The 17,797-nt window shown below is 40.5% G+C and overlaps 1 protein-coding gene across 3 annotated transcripts in view; it reads right to left on the bottom strand.

Moving 5' to 3' along the window:
- AK8 (adenylate kinase 8) overlaps nt 1-17,797 on the bottom strand; it is a 71,997-nt gene that overhangs the window by 33,916 nt on the left and 20,284 nt on the right. For all 3 annotated transcript variants that reach the window (XM_015644981.3, XM_015644980.2, XM_015644983.2), the window contains 3 exons: nt 16,838-16,969; nt 14,516-14,605; nt 1,225-1,366 (listed from right to left, as the gene is read on the bottom strand). In XM_015644981.3, coding sequence (XP_015500467.1) covers nt 1,225-1,366; nt 14,516-14,605; nt 16,838-16,969 — 364 coding nt within the window. The remainder of the gene's footprint in view (nt 1-1,224; nt 1,367-14,515; nt 14,606-16,837; nt 16,970-17,797) is intronic.

The raw sequence follows: 17,797 nt of genomic DNA, 5'->3' as shown, positions 1-17,797 counted from the left end.
AGTGCTGAATTTCCACACATCCAATTCTATAATGAGTTGCTCTTCCTCCCTTGATGAGGTCTCAATCCTGTGAAGGAGCACGCGGGGCACACTCGAGCATTCAGACTGATCTCGGGGACTCAGACGTGTTTAGGGATTCAGCACCTTCCTTCTAAATGCACAAGAAGAATAATCTGTGGAACATTATGTTTAACTGAGTCCAGCACAAGTTTTGAGGTTCTTTCTCCATTTTTTTCATGCAATGGATTCCTGTTTAAGATGCACATTGCCTTGCTTTGGATTAATAAAGTTACTGCTTTTTTCACACACTTCCCTTTTCAAACCTTGATGGATGACTGGCAGCTCCCTCCCTCTGCAACCCCCTCCATTCTCTCTCCAACTCAACCTTTTCCATCCTTCCCCTATCCCTGTCCAGGGCAATCACACAGGACACACAGGAACAGCAACTTTGCCAAATTAAACACTGATGTGGGTAATGCACCTCTCCCACCATGAGTTTTTAGATAAGAACACCCTCCTTGGAAGCAGAAAGATCACAAATTTCCAACGTTTGCCTTTGGAATAGTCACTGTGCCAGTCAATGGGATGGACAGAACCAGGAAGGCCTGGGAAGGGAAGGGAAAAGCCTCTCAGCTTTGATGAGTCACCAGCACTTTAAATCCTCACCACCTTTGGACCAGCTGTGAAAAGTAACTCTATTTTATTTGCTTGGCACTTGTAACAATTCTCTTTGGATGCTGATGTCGCTCATATTACATTTCTGAACAATTCATTATAGCTCAAATAAAATGTAATTCTCATGTTGTTTTTAATTATTTCACAAAAGCCAAAAGTCTCATAATGAGCTCCTTGAAATACCAATATATTTCCACGGTATTATGTCAATGCTGAAGAAAGATGATGTGTATCCCCGCTCCTGCTGCAAATAAAATACATATTTTCATATAATCCAAACTTTAATCCATTTCTTATGGTTTGGCTTTAGAGGCAACTCAAACAAATAACCAGAACAACAAACCTCTTCTCTCTCCCACAGTTTGGCCATCTGGAGCATTTGTCAGGCCAGGGCTCTATTTCCTACTCTCCAGGAGCAGGACCCCTTTCCTCGCTAAGGAAGCAAAAACCAAGATGCAGTAGCATAAATGATGTCAATAAAGATCTGTATCTTTCCACAAACAAATTTTTCATATCTACAATACCATGATGGCTGGATTTCTCTCTTACCTGTTGGGATTCATCTGTGCTTTCTGCAGCTGCTCTCCCTGCTTGACATCCCTGGGGAAGCCAGAGAGCACCCAGCCATTGGTCAGACAGTCGAGGGCGTTCAGGCGTTCTGTCAGCAGCTTCAGGACAAGGTTGTCTGGCACTGCAAAGGAGGAAAAAGGTGACATTTATTCTGTGTGCTGAGTCTGCAGTGAAAGGAGATGCTCACAAGTCCTTCTAGAACCAAACCAGTTACTCCCATTTATGACTGATTGGCATTGGGTATAATTGCTTCATATTTACTGTCGAATTTACTGTGGTGAAACCCCAAACTCACAAGGAACTGTAGGACCAAAGCAAAGGATTTGATAAAACCTGGTGCCCACACAATTTTGCAATGTACTTTTTCCTCTCAGCCACACTGGACTGGTGCCACAGTGATGTGTGTGACACAACCTTATCAAAATGCAAAAACAATGACTTGAGTTGTAGAAAAGAAATCCTAATACTGGAAAGGAATATCTGGCCACTCTCAGTTGAACTCAGCAGGTAACAGTGGTTCTGCCACAACAGTCTATGTGTGCTATTGCTCCAATTTGCCCAAAGGTTTGAAGATTTTATAACTGAAAATAATTTTCAAAATTAATCTCAACAACCTTAACTACTGCATTGATGAGCCGCTAATTTTAGAGCTAAAAGCTCTTTTTCCTCTATTATTATTTTTCTTTAGGGCAAGAGAGAACATCAGCAAAATACTGACTGGGATTACAACTACTGTGGAGCTTTCAAAATTCTATTTAGTGGGACACACTGGTAAGGAAGTATCCTGCACATTTTCACCAGAATCTTTATAAAGTAAAATACTTCAATTAAGATACTTAAACTTTGGGGTTTTTTTCTCTTTTGGGAGGAGGGAGTGTGTTCAGAATTAAAATTAAGTTCAACAAGAGTGACTACAGATTTTCCAATGACTGTTGTCATGTCTCAGGCTCAGTGTCATACAACCCCAAAGAAAGGACAGCAAAATCATCCAGAGCTGCTTCCCAAAGCAGCAGCCAAACCAATTCCCAAGCAGCAAGGAGAGCCCCTTCCCTTTATCTGTCTGATACACCAGTGCCTCTGTTGAAAACAAGGGAGAAATTGCTACATAAATCCCCTTCATGGCAGGTTGATGTTTTGATGCTCACCCTGCCATCACATCTGCATACAAAAATACAACAACAAGTGCTTGTAGGAGAGTGTATGTGTCAGATTTCTAGCACTTCTCTTCAGGACAAGCTGACAGCAATCTGCCTGGATTTTAGCAGAGTGAATTATTAGCAGTGCACAGTTCTACCCCGGGAACAAGCAGGTTTTAAACTGCAATAATAGAATCCATTTGCTCCTGGAATTTAACATTGCACCTCTGTCATGAAATTCATGGCTTCTCCTTTAAATAATCAAATTACTGAGTTTACAGAACTGCACTCAGGATTCAATGTACCAGCTAAAAGAGAAGAAAACCGCTGGGAATTAATTAGGAAACAGATTAGTGTATTAATTGAGGATATCCACTTCACATTATAAAAGAACACGTTAAAGAGAGCAATATTCTCCATCTGCTGAAAGGAGAAAAAGAAAAAAAAAAAAGGGAATGGAATAAACCCACACACTTGACAAAGAGCAAAATGACAATGCAAAAACTGGGTATTCTGTTAAAAATGGGATTCATAAAATTAACTGTACCAATAGTGCAGCAGCAGGAAGGAATTTTATCAGATGGAAGCTTCTCCCCTGTCCAAGATCTGAGCTGCAGGCAGGCATGGGAGGGAGAACAGGAGAATTTCAGTGCTCTTTTCAGGGCAGTTCTTCCCTACCCTCCAGCTTACAAGAATTAATACTAACCCAACACATCCTAGCAGGAATAAAGAAAAACAAACAAACCAACCTTCTCTTCCCCAAAAATGCATTCCATACAAAAAACAGTGGACTTTTCCCATAGTCCAGGATTTCTGGCTGCAGCACTAAACTTCCTTCATGTGTGTTATTTTATGACAATTCATACTGGAATCATTGACATGAATTTACAGAGATGACAAGTGACATGATTTTATTTTTTAATTTCAGAATGCTTTAAACAGTTTTTCAAGGAATTGGAATAAAACCTACAAACCCATGAGTAAAACTGCAGTAGGATTCTGCCAGAATCCTTCTGCATCTGACATCCGTGTCAGATGAACAGGGGATCAGGGCAGAGGCTGGAAGGCCCAGGAATGGCACAGAAAGATGGATATCTTGTGCTGTTGAGCTTCCAGCAGATCCTGGGAGATTCCCCAGTTCCAGATTGCTGCCATCCTTCACACATGGGAAGGAGAAACACTGCAGCCTACGTGGAAATTAAAAAGCAATTGTGATGAGAACCTGGGGCATCTCCTGGGTCTGAGCACTTCCCACAGGACTTCTGTGAGCCCTGATGATCAAAATCCTCCACTGTGGTCACTATTTTGGAACAAAACTGAAGCAATCACATGAAGGGGAAAAAACTTGAGATGCAGAGACAATTAATTAATAGTTTATCTAATGACATGCCAGGTTTGGGGTGTTCTGGGGGATGCTGGGAACACCTGACACCTCTCTCCCTTCAGCCAGGAGTGACTGCAAGACATCAGCAACACCCATGTACACATATACATCACTGAATAATATAGATGCTTACATATTTTCTGTGCTTCCCTCTAAAGCTTGATGGTGAGAAATAAAACATAAACAAGTCAGACAGCAAGCTCTGCTCTCCTCTTGATTAGCGAACATACCTATCACTTCAACACAATGGGGGAACAGAGCTTGTTGGCTGCTCGGTGGCATTACAAAGTACATCAGCTGCCCTTGAACAGGAACAGTCACACTTAAAACAGCTGCATTAAAACTGTAAAACATCTTCCACAGACCAGAGGGAAGGAAAAAAAAAAAAAAGAAAAGAAAATAAAAGAGAGAAAAAAGTCAGTATTATTCTTATTTTGTAGTACAGACAGAGTAGGTAATGAAGAACTCTGCAGTACAGGATTCCTTTTCACTCATGTGGAACTGTCTCTGAAATGTAAGGCAAATTAATAACCTGTAATTGGAGGGGCACACAGCCTGTGAAGAACTAGCCAGAGGTCTCCTGGCCTTAAGCACAGAACCTAATGGGCACATAGCAAAGTAAAACATAGAGCTTTCCTGATGAGACAGTCAATCTCCATGTTTTAAGGAGATTATGAAGCACAAGAGCTTTGAATAATCAATTCCTTTTCAACATAAGCTTGTGTGAGTTTCCAACTCTGAAAGTTGGGGGAATGAGACTCGAGAGAGGTTTTACTTTACCATTAGAGAAGTCCAAAGGTAAGTTTCTATTAAAAATTACAATATGCTGCTGCAAAGAAATATCCAGACTAGGTAAGGTGGCAGCACATCTCTATTAGGGAGAGAAATCAAGGCACAGAGTAAAATTCACCCCTCAGAAGTAAAGCTGCAGTGATTCCTGAGAGCATCAGACACAACTGTGGACCAAGGTCACAGCCAAGCCCAGGCATGGAATAGCAGCAGAATGAGGCCACAACCAGCTCCAGATGGAAATATAATTTGTCTGTGCTTACACCAACCCCACACTACGTGTCTCCTTTATCTCCCAGCCTGTTTCACCACATTAATGATCAAGACTACGCCCCTGAATTGGCTGCTGTGAATCTAAGAAGTGTTTTAATAATTTCAGGGGGTTGATCAGGCAGGGGACAAGGTTTAAAGCGCTGCTGCTCGTGCTGGAACTGCTGTGTGGGCACCCAGAGATTTTCCATCTCCAGGGCTGTAATTCAGCACCTTCCAGCAGAACATTTAAAAAATAAAATTATTTCTCAGAGCTTCAAAGGTTTTCACAGGTATCAGGTACTTCTCATGAGAAGTACGTCCTCATGAAGCTCACAGGAGTGTGGCCTATTAGCTCTTCCCCAATCCATGGATCTGCAAGACTAATAGAAACCCAGATCAGGCAATCAGTTACAAAATCATACCATCTGCTCCAGACAAAAGTAACAGCACCTTAAAGGCACAGTCTGAAAGGGAAAAACACCACTTGAGAGATTACAGGGCACTGTTCTCCAATAACTTCAATGCTGTCAGTGCTCCAAGCTATACAATTATCATATTTAAATTGATACCTCCTCTGTATATTTCCCTTTAAAACAGACTTTTGAAGGGTATGAACTCACTTCTCCAAACCTATAAAACCTCAATTCTAAGTACAGCATAAATGCATTTACAGATACAAATTCTGTCAGCTTTGTGCTCTAAAAGGTCCTTTTGACAATACTGTCCATCTATGCTTTATCCTGCTTATAGCAATTTTTTTTTCAGCAAGGTCTGAAGACTCACAGCTAATTCAGATGCCTGAGGCTTGATCCCAGTAGCTGCCTGACAGTTAACATCTTGTCCTGAGTACAAGCTACTGCCAAAGGCTACTTTCCTGAATTGTCCAGGAAATCCCAAATTTAGCAAAGCATGAGATTTCCTTATTTTATTCCTCTAGGAACTCTGGATGATTCACAATTAGTAATTGTCTTTTTCTACTCTGTTTTCTTGCCCACGTTAAGGTCCTCAGAAATGGTATCGATTGAGATGGTATAAATTGGTTTTCAATGTGTTTGAGAATGATTTAGCAGTGATTTACCATCGCGTGGCCTGATCGATAATTCAGGTTAATCCTGCGAGCAGCCGGTGGGTGAGGATGGCCAGGTCTGCGTGCAGCCGGCTCCGGTACCGAGAATGAATGAACACGGGGCCGGGAGCGCTGCAGCGGCACCGGGAGGAAAACACCGGCGCTTGCCTCGCTGGAGCCAGGAGAAGGGGATCGGCTCCTCCGGGATCCTCCGGGAGCCTCTGGCCCCGCACACCCGGAGGGGGCCCGGGGGGTTCCAGTATTCTCCCGGGGGTCCCCAGGCCGAGCACTCGGAGGGTCTCGAGGTTTTCCCGTATGACCCCGGGCTTGTCCCGGAGGTCTCCAGCCCCGCGGTCCAGCAGATCCCGAGGTGGTCCCGGGGACCTCACCCCGCAGATCCCGGGGGTCTCTGTCCCGGGGGGGGGGTCTCACCCCGCAGATCCCGGGCTGTCCCGGGGGTCTCTGTCCCGGGGGTCTCTGTCCCGGGGGTCTCTGTCCCGGGGGTCTCACCCCGCAGACCCCGGGCTGTCCCGGGGGATCTCTGTCCCGGGGGTCTCACCCCGCAGATCCCGGGCTGTCCCGGGGGTCTCTGTCCCGGGGGTCTCACCCCGCAGATCCCGGGCTGTCCCGGGGGTCNCTGTCCCGGGGGTCTCACCCCGCAGATCCCGGGCTGTCCCGGGGGTCTCTGTTCCGGGGGTCTCAGCCCTCACGGCCCCGCCGCTGTTGGCTGTTCTCTGTCGCCACCCCGCGGTCACACCGGGAAGCGCAGCCGTCCCCGCCCCGCGGGCAGCAGCGGCCGCGGCGCCGCCAAAACGTCGGGAATTCGGAATTCGGGAAAAATGCGCCCGCTCCGGACTCTGCTGAGGCTTCCTGGAGCCCCGACAGGGGAAACACTGAAAACATCTGCGGTTTTATCGGCTTTGAAGAAGGGCCAGCGAGCACCGGCAGCGCCGCGGGTTCGCACCGCTGCGAACACAACGCGGGCGGTGATCCATCAAAGGGACCGTTCCTACAGAAATCCCGTCCCCACTCCCTGTTTTACACTGCTGAGAAGGGCTCCTGTAAAAATCAGGGTAATTATTTTAATACGGTAAAACAAATAATGCGATAAAATATTTAATTTCCACCTTTAAAATATTTGTGCTCGTTAGTGTATGTTAGAATCAGTATTTCCTTGTTTTTATTTTTGGTGGTTTTTTAGGTTGTTGGTCATTTAAAATAGGAATTAGAAAAAGTAAAAAATTAAAAATTAAATAGGAACTTATACTATTTCTAAAGCAGGTATAATCCCAAATTATCGATCACATCTAATCATAAATCATATAATAGAGGATAAAACTTTCAGAAATGCTTCCTCACAGGTATCAAGCCAGAGATTCAGGAATCTACATCTGATCACATTTAGTGATGAGATTCCAGCCCCTTAAACCACTTTACCTGTTATCAGCGAAGGAAATTCAGTCCAAACTGAGTATCCAGCATGCAAACAAAAAGCCTTTTTCCCACTAAAAATGGCCTCTGTGGTGTTTTCCATGAATTTGCCTAATGGCCCCAGCTCCCAGGGAACCCCAGGATGGTGCAGGGCTGGCTCCAAGGTCAGGATTCACACACCTGGGCTCCCATCCACACTCCCTGATTGTGGCAGGGCTCCAGCTGAAAGAGGTTTTCTGCCTCAGTTTACCTGCCTGACAGACCTGCTCTGAACTATCTCACAGGGATGCATCTGCTACGAAAGTTTCTAAAACCAGTAACAAAATGTACATTTGTATTTCTTTTTACTCCTTTGGTTTCCAGAGAGGGACTACAGTTGGACAGAGAGAACAGCTACACTTCAAACCCACTGGACTCCTTATTTCCATTATCAACCAAGCTCCTATTTCCTCCTTATTTCTTAAAGTTCAGCTCTGCTTAAAAACACCGTGCAGAATTTGACCTACTTGAAACCCTTCTTGACAATATTGGAAAAAAAAAAAGGAATAAATTGGTCTGATAAACAAGATGAAAAATGTCTTGGCTTTTTACACAAATACTGCTTGCCATGGGATGAGAAGGGAGGATGCTCCTGAGGGGTTCCTCACACCTGCCAGGGATACCTGGAGCCAGCACGTGCTCCAGACCCCCAAGAGTGGGATGGATCCTCCCCAGTCCTGTGTTTCCTCCTGACACCTCCCAGCCACTTTAAAAGGACATTTAAAAATATAAAAGTTTACACAAAAGCTGTTTAATGTTTTCCTTGTCATTAAGACTGTTTCATACAGCAGCCTGGAGTTCTGTTTGTATTACACCCCATGAAACAGAGCCAAACCCAAAATTTCATGTTAAACTCCAAAAAAGGGGATGCTGACAACATGCAATGTGCTTTTCCTTCTGTTTTTTGTGTAAAAACTCCTATGATAGCTCCATCCCAAACTCAAAACCACACAGAATTCAAGTGAGCAGCCCTTTGGTGAGGAGACAGTGCTGCAAGGAAAGGAAAGGAACCTCCATTCCCTAAATTTTAAAGAATGACTATCAGCAATCAAAATCAATATGAATATATAAGATTAATGCTTCACATTTATATTGTACTTTACTGTTTAAAAGCTTCTGACAACCATGAAGCCCCAAAAAGCCAAGGGCCACATTTTCACTCAAATCCATGAAGGTTTGTGGCACAAACATTTTAATATTGATCCTCCAGCAACAGCAGGAATGGTGAATATAACTGTGGAACAATTCTGTATATGCAGGACTGTATCCATGAACTGACTGATTATCACAATTGCTCCAGAAAACAACTGCACTCCTCTGTTTAATCAAGTCACATTTTTTTTGCCTGGTCTGGCTTTCAGGGTTGGTTTTATAGGGTGCACTTTTTGATTGCTTTGTTTTTACTCCTAAGTGGGGTGGCCTTTAAAAACACCTTTGCAGACCAAGGCTCACTCCAGCTCTGAGTATCTGCCAGACTGATCCACCAATCTGGATTGTGGAATAAAGAAAAATACATTCTAGATTTTTCAAATAAAGGAAAAGAGAATTCGATTTATTGCAGTGATTCAATACATAAAAAAGGGGGATTCAATACATAAACTCAGGGAAGAAAATTACAACCTACTGCCTAAATACCTGCATTGAAAACTTTCTGTTCTACAACCTTGCATCTCACATAAAAATATAGCCACCTAAAATAGAAAATAAAAATATTAAATTTCATTATGTTCTTTTGACCACCAATTTTCTCCTAGTAGGAAAAAAGACTGCTACCTATTTTCCATAAAAAAACCTTTGTAGCAGTCCCAGAGGAAAAGTCAAAAGTTTGACTTGAAAAACGGAGCTACTTCAAAAGCATTGTCAGAGGTGAAGGTTTCTTAAAAATGCATAAATTAAAATGTGGTGTATTCATAAATGTCTCTATAACTTTACACAGTTTATTTGTGAGCAAGGTGCACATTTAGGGGAGCTGTAAAATTGCTGCAAAAGTAACTTAAATAAAGTAGAAAATCGATTTGTTTATTAGCTCCTGTTTGGACTCTGTGTGTGTGTGTGTGTGTGTGTGTGTGAAAAATGAAAGAAAAATGGAGAGTTTTTTTCAATAATAAAAAGGGAGTTGCACTGCAGGGCCCCTAAAGCTTGTGAAAAATTAAACTCGACGGATTCAAACTGTCCTATTTCCACTTCAAAAGAGAAGAGGCACTGAGCTCTTCCCAACTTATCTTCAAACGCCCAGCACCCTAGAAAGTTTCTTTAAAAAAAATAAAGTCTCTAGTTCCCCCAAGCACTGTACCCGTTACTGTAGCTGCTGTCTCTCCCTCTTCTAATTATACCCATGTGAGTCTATTAATCAACTTGTAAATTATTTAGAGAGCCATGCGCTGTCTTCAGCCAGTACAAACACACTGCATGCAAAGGCTTGCTGAAAACCAATGGAGCTCCCAAAGGGTCTCTGCAATGTTCAGACAGCTTGCAGCTCGCCAGTACAGCACTCTTAAAAACAAGAAATAACACTGAGCTTACCCCCTCAGATATCAAGATTTACTCAGCCTTTCAACTTGGAAACTCTTGGCGAGTTTTTAACAAAGAGGAGCTGCTCTATTGTCAAATCTGTGTTTCACACTTGGTGATGAGAATATTAATTTGATGGGGAAAAAAAAAACAAACAAAAAAAACCAACCTGCACCGAACAGAACAAAGTGTTTTCAGTGAGACTGTGATCACAATCACCAGGGGACCCCAACTTTCAGAGGCTACACCAAAAAAGCACCCCTTTAAAACCACTGCAATTTAAAATAAGGGGAAATCTGTATTTGTACAAGTAATAGTTTTTATTAGAAAACAGGAGAAATTAGGGAATTCCAGATTTTACCCCCTACATGCAGACTGCCATTGGGGACAGCTTCAGATATTACAACTTAAAAAAAAATAGAAAAAGGAAGAGATAAAAACACAGATTGTGTGTGTTCCACTCTAACAGGCTGGAAACAGTGCAATGTTATGTGTGTTCCATGAATCAGTTCTCTTACCTCCTGAATCTTCATTTTGGTGGGAAAAAAACCAATTACCCAAACTAATAGCAGTTCTCCCAGCTGAAAAGCAGAATCTTACTAGTTTGGGAATGGTTTTTTTCTTCATGCTGCTTTCCTGTCATCTGACTTTTCTTGGCTCTATTTATTACAGCCTCACAAACAGATATATTAATTAGCAGTGATCACTCCATGCTATTTCACCACAAAAACTGGACAGAATGACATGCAGATTTCAACTGACTGATGATCTTCCCTATCTTTGTGATGCCCCCAAAATGCTTCTGCTTGTTCTTTCATTAATACAATGCAAATACCTCAAGGGGAAAACACCAAGGACATTTAGGTGGGGAAATAAAAAATGAATTTTTTTTTTTTTTTGTTCTCCCAGGTATCAAATTCTGACAGACATCTTTAAAATGGTGAACAAAGACCATGCAGATGGAACTTTAAATTAATGTTTGTCCATGTTTTCAGTGAGACATGTCCAGGCTGTCCAGCCCTCCTCAGAATTAGAGCAACCAGAGGACAGGAATTCTGTTCAAAGGTCTCCTTCAGACCTGTGGGGTCTATTAAGGACCTTTTTACACAGACATCATCTGTCCAGGGGAGGGCCAAGCCTATAGAACTACCTCCTCAGAACATTTCAGAAGGAATCAAACCAAATAAATTAATTTATTGGACTTGTCTTGCTGGCTGTGGGAGGTTTCTGAGCACTACACTCATTTCATGGCCTCTTACTCCATTTCTTCCCAGGCTGCCCAAGCAAATGGTGTGTGCTGAGTTTAACATTCTTGACCAAGAGTTAATCTAACTGGTGTTGGTGACCAGAAGATTTGTCTTAGACTCCAATGTTGGTAATTTTCTGCCCAGAGTATAGTTAATAGTAACTACCCAGTACTCTGTAAAACCACAACAATCTAAAGGAACAGTCTCTACATTTCAGATTTGTTGTCCAAAGCACAGCTCTGTGTTTAGGACAGGAAGAAAGATGCCAGGTTACTGAACTTACCATCAAAAATGCATTTTTCAATATCTAGTATGCATCTATTATAGACTAAGATGTCCTGGGAATTAAAAAACTAATGGGCTCAAAAATATTTATGCTGCCTTCATTAGGTAAAATAAACCACCATATACAAAATGGAGGATTTGGAAAAAAAGCAGGTCTTTATGAGACAGCAAATACTAGAAAATATAGAAAATGGGAATACTGGGTGGCCTTTTGGGGTGATTAACAGAATTGTCTGGGCTGTTTCTGAAATACCTGGTGTATACATGAAGCAGCAGTACAGGAAGAAGAGCAGGAAGAATGCTGATGAATCCCAAAGCCATGAAGAGATCTGGGTTAGCCAAGCAGAAGCAGAGCAGAACAGACAGTGGGCAGCCTCAACAACTCAATAATGAGTCAGCTTTGAATGGGGTTTGGGCCTTGTTACAGCACCACAACACGCCCTGTTGGCACATCTTAAATGACTAATTGTATACAATCAGTGGTGTCCACAAGAGGAGAAATACACTGAGATCAGTCCCCTAGGGGAGCATTTTAAGAATATATGAGGCATGTCCTCAAGATTTCATGGCGCTGCTTTCATTTTAACAAGTAATGATTTGAGAACAATGTTTTTTCTTTTGTCCCACTGTTCTGTGCCAATGTCACTTGCATGATTCCCCACCCACAGGAACAGCTAAACCTCTTTACAATAAGAAATGTAATGAAAAGGTTGAAGTTCTAATTGTTTTTCCACTTACAACACTGTCTGCTATTGGCTACACTGAGTCTTTGCAAGTGAGATTTTCTGGAAACTGATTGTAGTCAATCATAGCAGGAGAATCTTTCCCCTGTTTTAACCTGGGCTGCAGCAAGAGAGCAGAGATGCAAAGATTCTTTTCCCACCTTTCCTCTTCAGTACCCTGTGTTATTCCATTTTCTCCAAGCCTCTTGCGAGGGCAGTAATGAATTCTTGTTAGTGTTTACTAATGTAAATTCATTCTTTGTTATTCCTGGGAGAGGAGGATTAGCAAAATGACAAAACTTATTATTTCTGGTTTTGCTGGATGATATCAATCTTTATTCAACCCTTAATTTTGTGCTGTGTCCCACCAAATAAAATATATTTGTGCATACCAGCAAATCTAAGGGAGAATTTTAGCATAATGCACAGAAATATAGTTATGATCCCTATTAACATTCAGAAGTGTTGTACAGCTTTATCTTGTGCATGCTGTATTAAAAAGTTAATCTAAATCTGAAATAATTTCTAATTTGGAGGAAGAAAGGAATTACAACTTCAATTTCATTTTCCTGAAATGAATGCAGCTCCCTTAGACTAAGGATGTGCATATTTTTAGGACTGGCTAAAAATTATGATCTGTGCAATTATTTGACTCTACTGGGAATGCATCTCCTTTAAGGAACTTTAATGGTTAAGATGAAGTTTATAAAACACACATATAAAGAACATTTTAGTAAAGGAAGCTCTTAAAGGAGCTATCTTTGAATAAACAGATCATCCAAACTCCCATCTCAGCCATAACTGATATTTAGAGAGAGGTATTTACAATCCTCCTCTCCACAGAGATGAGCAGACAGTGAAATTACAGTATGCACATAAGACTCTGAAATTAATGGATACCATGAAAGCTTAAAGGATCTCAATGTGTGAGTTAAACTGCACTCAAAACCAGCCACATTCAGATCAACCAGGAAGGAATTATTCCCACATCTGGAAACCTCGGATCCTCTGCACAACATACTCTGAGATCTCTTGCCTTTGAGTTAAATACCTATTCAGGGTATCTCTAAGTCAGAAAATCCTCTCCTAGATCTCTGTGCCCATTCCAGAGGACCTAAATTCTCTCTTGCAGGGTGCAGAGATTCCTGTTTTCCATTCCCATGGGCCCCAAAGCAGCTCCTACTCCCAGCAGTGTGGCTGCCATGAATGCACTGAGCTGGGTGGCTGCATTAGGAATAAATGCAATCCATTCACTGGAGATGAAGTTCAGAGTTAAAATCCATCACCCTGTGGCTTGATAAAGTTCCTGACAGAGGGTGGCACCCCCAAAGCTGCAGGCTGACAAAAATCTTTTGGAAAGGCCTGGGAAAGTCCTGCATCTCTGGGTCTGGTATCAAGGGAACCTCAGTTAATTTTAAAGGCTCTTCTGTCTAATTCAGCCTCAGAATTAAACTATTATACAAAAAACAAAGGAGATTTTCAAGCTTTTCACCTTACCAAATACATTTCTTTGCTAAAAATAAAGGATGATTTCTCTTTGCTCAGGGGGGCTTTGCTCAAAATTCCATTAATACTGAAGCTTAACTGAGATTTCCCCATCTTCAGCATGATTGTCTCCTTGTGTTTGTACCACTGGAAACCAGTGGGCTGTTGACAGAAACAGCACTGAAAGTTCCTTTTCCAGGCCATTGCAATTTGGCAAAAGAAACATCCTTCCACCCTCCTGCAACAAGACTTCTCCTTTTTAAGTACAGATATTCTCTGATTTTTAAAACCCACCACACACAGACAGCAGGACAACTGTAACAGGCAGACAGGTTTAAGCTGCTGCCCTCAGGAGCTCACAGGATTTATGATTTATCTGAAATCCCTGCAGAACCTTCCAAAAGCAAAGTATACTCAACATTTGTCGTGGCAGTTGCCTCCCACAACCAAAAATGCTGATAGAAATTAAGTACAAAGAAACTTTAAGTTTAAAATATTGACATGAAAGTAGAGGAAATTATGGTAGCATTCTAAAAGTTGACATCCAAATATAAAAAGAAGCACAATATTATTGTGCTTTGAAAGTAGTTATACACAATACTGTGCTTTAGCAACAGTCTGAACTGATACCAGAATTCTTATTTAGATTTAGAGATTAAAACATGGAATTCAGATTTTGGAATGTGCATCAGAAATTTGAATTTCACTAGAACAGTGAATATTTGCTTTGAGGATAAAAAACACCCTTAGAAATCTAACTTCTGTTACACAGTGCTACAAATCCTACAAATCCCATGGAATAAATTGAATTCATCAACCTTCAGGCTACTCTGATTAGAATCTGACCAACAAAAATTCACTCACAATTTGACTTTAGCTACAGATTTGTAACTGCAGTGTAATGAGACAACAATGTGCCCTACCTGGGCATCCACTGTCAATGTAAGGCTTAACGAGTTCTCCAAGTTTTGTGTTGTCTGCAACAGCTTCCTTTAGCAGTTGCCCACAGCAAACTAACAGGAAGGAAGAACAAAAAAGACACAAGGTTAAATTTTAAAAAGGAAGCAACAAAGAAAAGAGAAAAAAAAAAAAAACCAACCCAGAAGCTGCATACTGGAATAAGGTCACTGAATAAAATAAAAGTTGTATGTTTTTTGAGTTTGTTGTTAGGTTTGGGGTTTTTTTGGCCAAGCAGAGTGAAAAGGAAGAAGACTGAGGATATGGAATGAAAAATGGAAAAAAAAATAATATATTTGGCAAAGAACATATTAAAAATTGAGAGAATGTTATTAATCAAATATATTTCTGAAATAACAACTCAAGGGATTGCTAGTGGCTTTCACTTTTTATAAACTTGTAATTACTGAATAAAGTTCTGGCTGCTGAGCAGTATCTGAACCATGCTTGGAGGTGCAGAATAATGCTCAGTTCAGGAAGGGCCTCCCTGGGTCATTTAATGATCATGTAAGGATTGCATTTAAAAAACTGTGCTAGTGCAATATTATTATCATTGATTTCAAACACACAGAACACCAGGAGATGCAAATTTCAGGTTTGAGCCAGGACAGCTGTACATGAAATATTCCTGTTTTGGGCTTGGACAGCACAGGCTGCCCCAGGTGAGGGAATTTTACACAGAGGGAACCAAGACATGGAGAGGTCACATAACAGCAGAAATCCTGGTTACAGCTCCAATTTGGTAAATATTAGCTATAGGTCCCCCTGGAGATTATTCAATTAATAATCCTAAATTGATTCCTTTCTTCTGGAATCAATAGCACCAACAGGCACTGACTTTGATGGGAGAAGATGGAGCCTTTTAATCAGTCTATTATTAATTACACAGGCCAACAGGAGTGAGAACCCCCCAGGAGTGTTCCTGGGACAAAGCTGATAAAGTTCAATGTTTAAGTGACAATTTTAATAGTTACCAGTTGTCCTGGAGAAGCAAATTCATGTTCATAATAAATAGTGTAAAAACATAACACAAACTCAGTGCACAGACCCTAATTTAAGACACCTAATAAGTCCACACCTAAATTCAATCCAATTAATGAGGCTATTTCAACATAGATTTACATTTTTGAGCCTGTCCTTGAAGCCAAATGACCTAATAAAAATAAAATATATGCTGAATATTATTCTGAAAAATGATGGTCTTCCAACTCTATATCAAACACTTAATTCTTCTAATATTTTAGTTACAGAATACTTAAAATAAAATTCAACATATGGGTAAATCACTGGTAATGATTTTTAATAAGAAGAGCTGCAACTCTCTCATATTGTAGTTACTTAAAAAAAAAATATGCAAATTTTGACCTAGATGGAACACTATGAAACCTGCAGTTTTAGAAAAAAAGTTGAAAAACATTCAAAAGGACAAGAACAAAATAATTTTTAATACATTCAAGCATGTTTTGTTTTCTTTAAGCCAATTACACAATTAATAAAAATACAGCTTTGAATAAATCTACAAATACTTAGTTTTTCACATGATATTTAAAATACAGCAATGGCACAATAATTGACAGCAGAAATATTTTATCAAACCTGCCTTTTGCTTAACTAAGATGATGTGACTAATCAACAAATTTTACAGCTACCAGACATTTGTTTAAAATAATTTATGGTTACTCCACTGTTAGAAGACACTGCAGAACAAGGAAAATATTGCATTGATCCTATCAGCAAGCTGCACTTTTATATACAGAACATTTTAACATTCAAATGCTAATTGTGAACAAGTCTCATGCAGAATTTTTTGGACTTCCTTTAGAAAAGAAAGATGATGCACTTCTAACTAATTCCTTCATTTTCTCACATATTACTTGAGATGTGCAGAGCCTGAGACTTCATTAAAGTTCAGAGTGAATTCTATTTTAAAAGTGCCCCAATTTTGGTCAGACAGCTGAAACTACAGACATTACTCACGATCCACTGATCCACAGAAGAATTCAGAGCACTACAGGAGTATAACAATAGAAAAATACAGATGTAAAAGGCATAAAAAATGATGAAATGATGACTAAAAAAAACCTTAGAGCTGGATTGTCACAGCATATATACTTGGTTTTCACTTCTTCATTCAAATACTTTTCACTTCCCTCAAAAATCTGACATCCACAGCAATGGACAAAGAGAGACATTTTATAAGCAAGTAAGAAAGACAGACAGCAAAAGATAAATGATCAAAAAGAGAGAAAGGAGGAATTGAGCAAAGTGCATATTTACTGAGAACTTACTGTTGACAACATCATATTTCTGAGCTATTAGTGCTGCCTGCAGGCTCTTCCCACTGCCTGGGGGGCCAAAAAAGAGAATCCGGGGTGTAAAGGGGGCAGCAGATCGGTGCCGGGTTTGGACAAAGGCAAGAACTAGAAGAGGGGAGAAAGGAAAAAAATACAGGTTTTAATCCATTTCTTTAAAAAAATATATATATATAAACATTGATTAACTACTCTCTTCTTTAGAAAAAAACATTGTCATGTTGATTGTGGTTTATTTTATCACTGAAACATCCAGACTCTGCACCCAAAATCAGGACACTGATAAAACTGTCCCGTCAGCAATTTACTCTGAGAGGCATTTTAGAAATCTCACTATCATTACACTCCTCTTTCTTTCATCAGTGCCTGTCAAACCATTTTAAAGAGCAGATTCAATTAATAATTGCTCTCTTACCATGTTGTTTTTAGCAGAAGTAATTTTTGCTTGATAGCTACAATTTTACCATGCAAATTTTAGAGGACTGTAATTACATTTAATACTTTCTGCAGTTTCTGAACAAATATTTAAGTGTAAAACCTTGGGATGTTAAATTAACGACATTTATCTAGCTGTGTGTGATTAAGACTCCTAATTACAATATTATAGACTTGTAGCACAGTGTGTCATGACACTGCTCAGCACTAACACAGAATTGAGTGTGGATGTTTTATTCTTTTACCCATCCTTTTTGTGTAACTTGTAAAGAATATTTGAGCTTCTCTGCCTGATTCCTCTCATTTGCTGGACATCATCCTCCTACATTTTGCTTCAAGCAGGGAATAGCACCTTCAGATCAACCTGCAGGTTTGGAAAGACCACGGGACATGTGAAGCATCATCAATGTTGCCACATTATAGAGACCTGGACTTTGTTGCAATCCCAAAAGAGAACCTGAGAGATCACCAAGAAGCCAAAAGATGTCACAGCTTTGGCAG

The sequence above is a fragment of the Parus major genome, chromosome 17, assembly GCF_001522545.3.
Source record: "Parus major isolate Abel chromosome 17, Parus_major1.1, whole genome shotgun sequence".
Taxonomy (NCBI): Eukaryota; Metazoa; Chordata; class Aves; order Passeriformes; family Paridae; genus Parus; species Parus major.
Note: the sequence above shows the minus strand (reverse complement) of the source record. Positions and strands in the feature narration are given on the sequence as shown.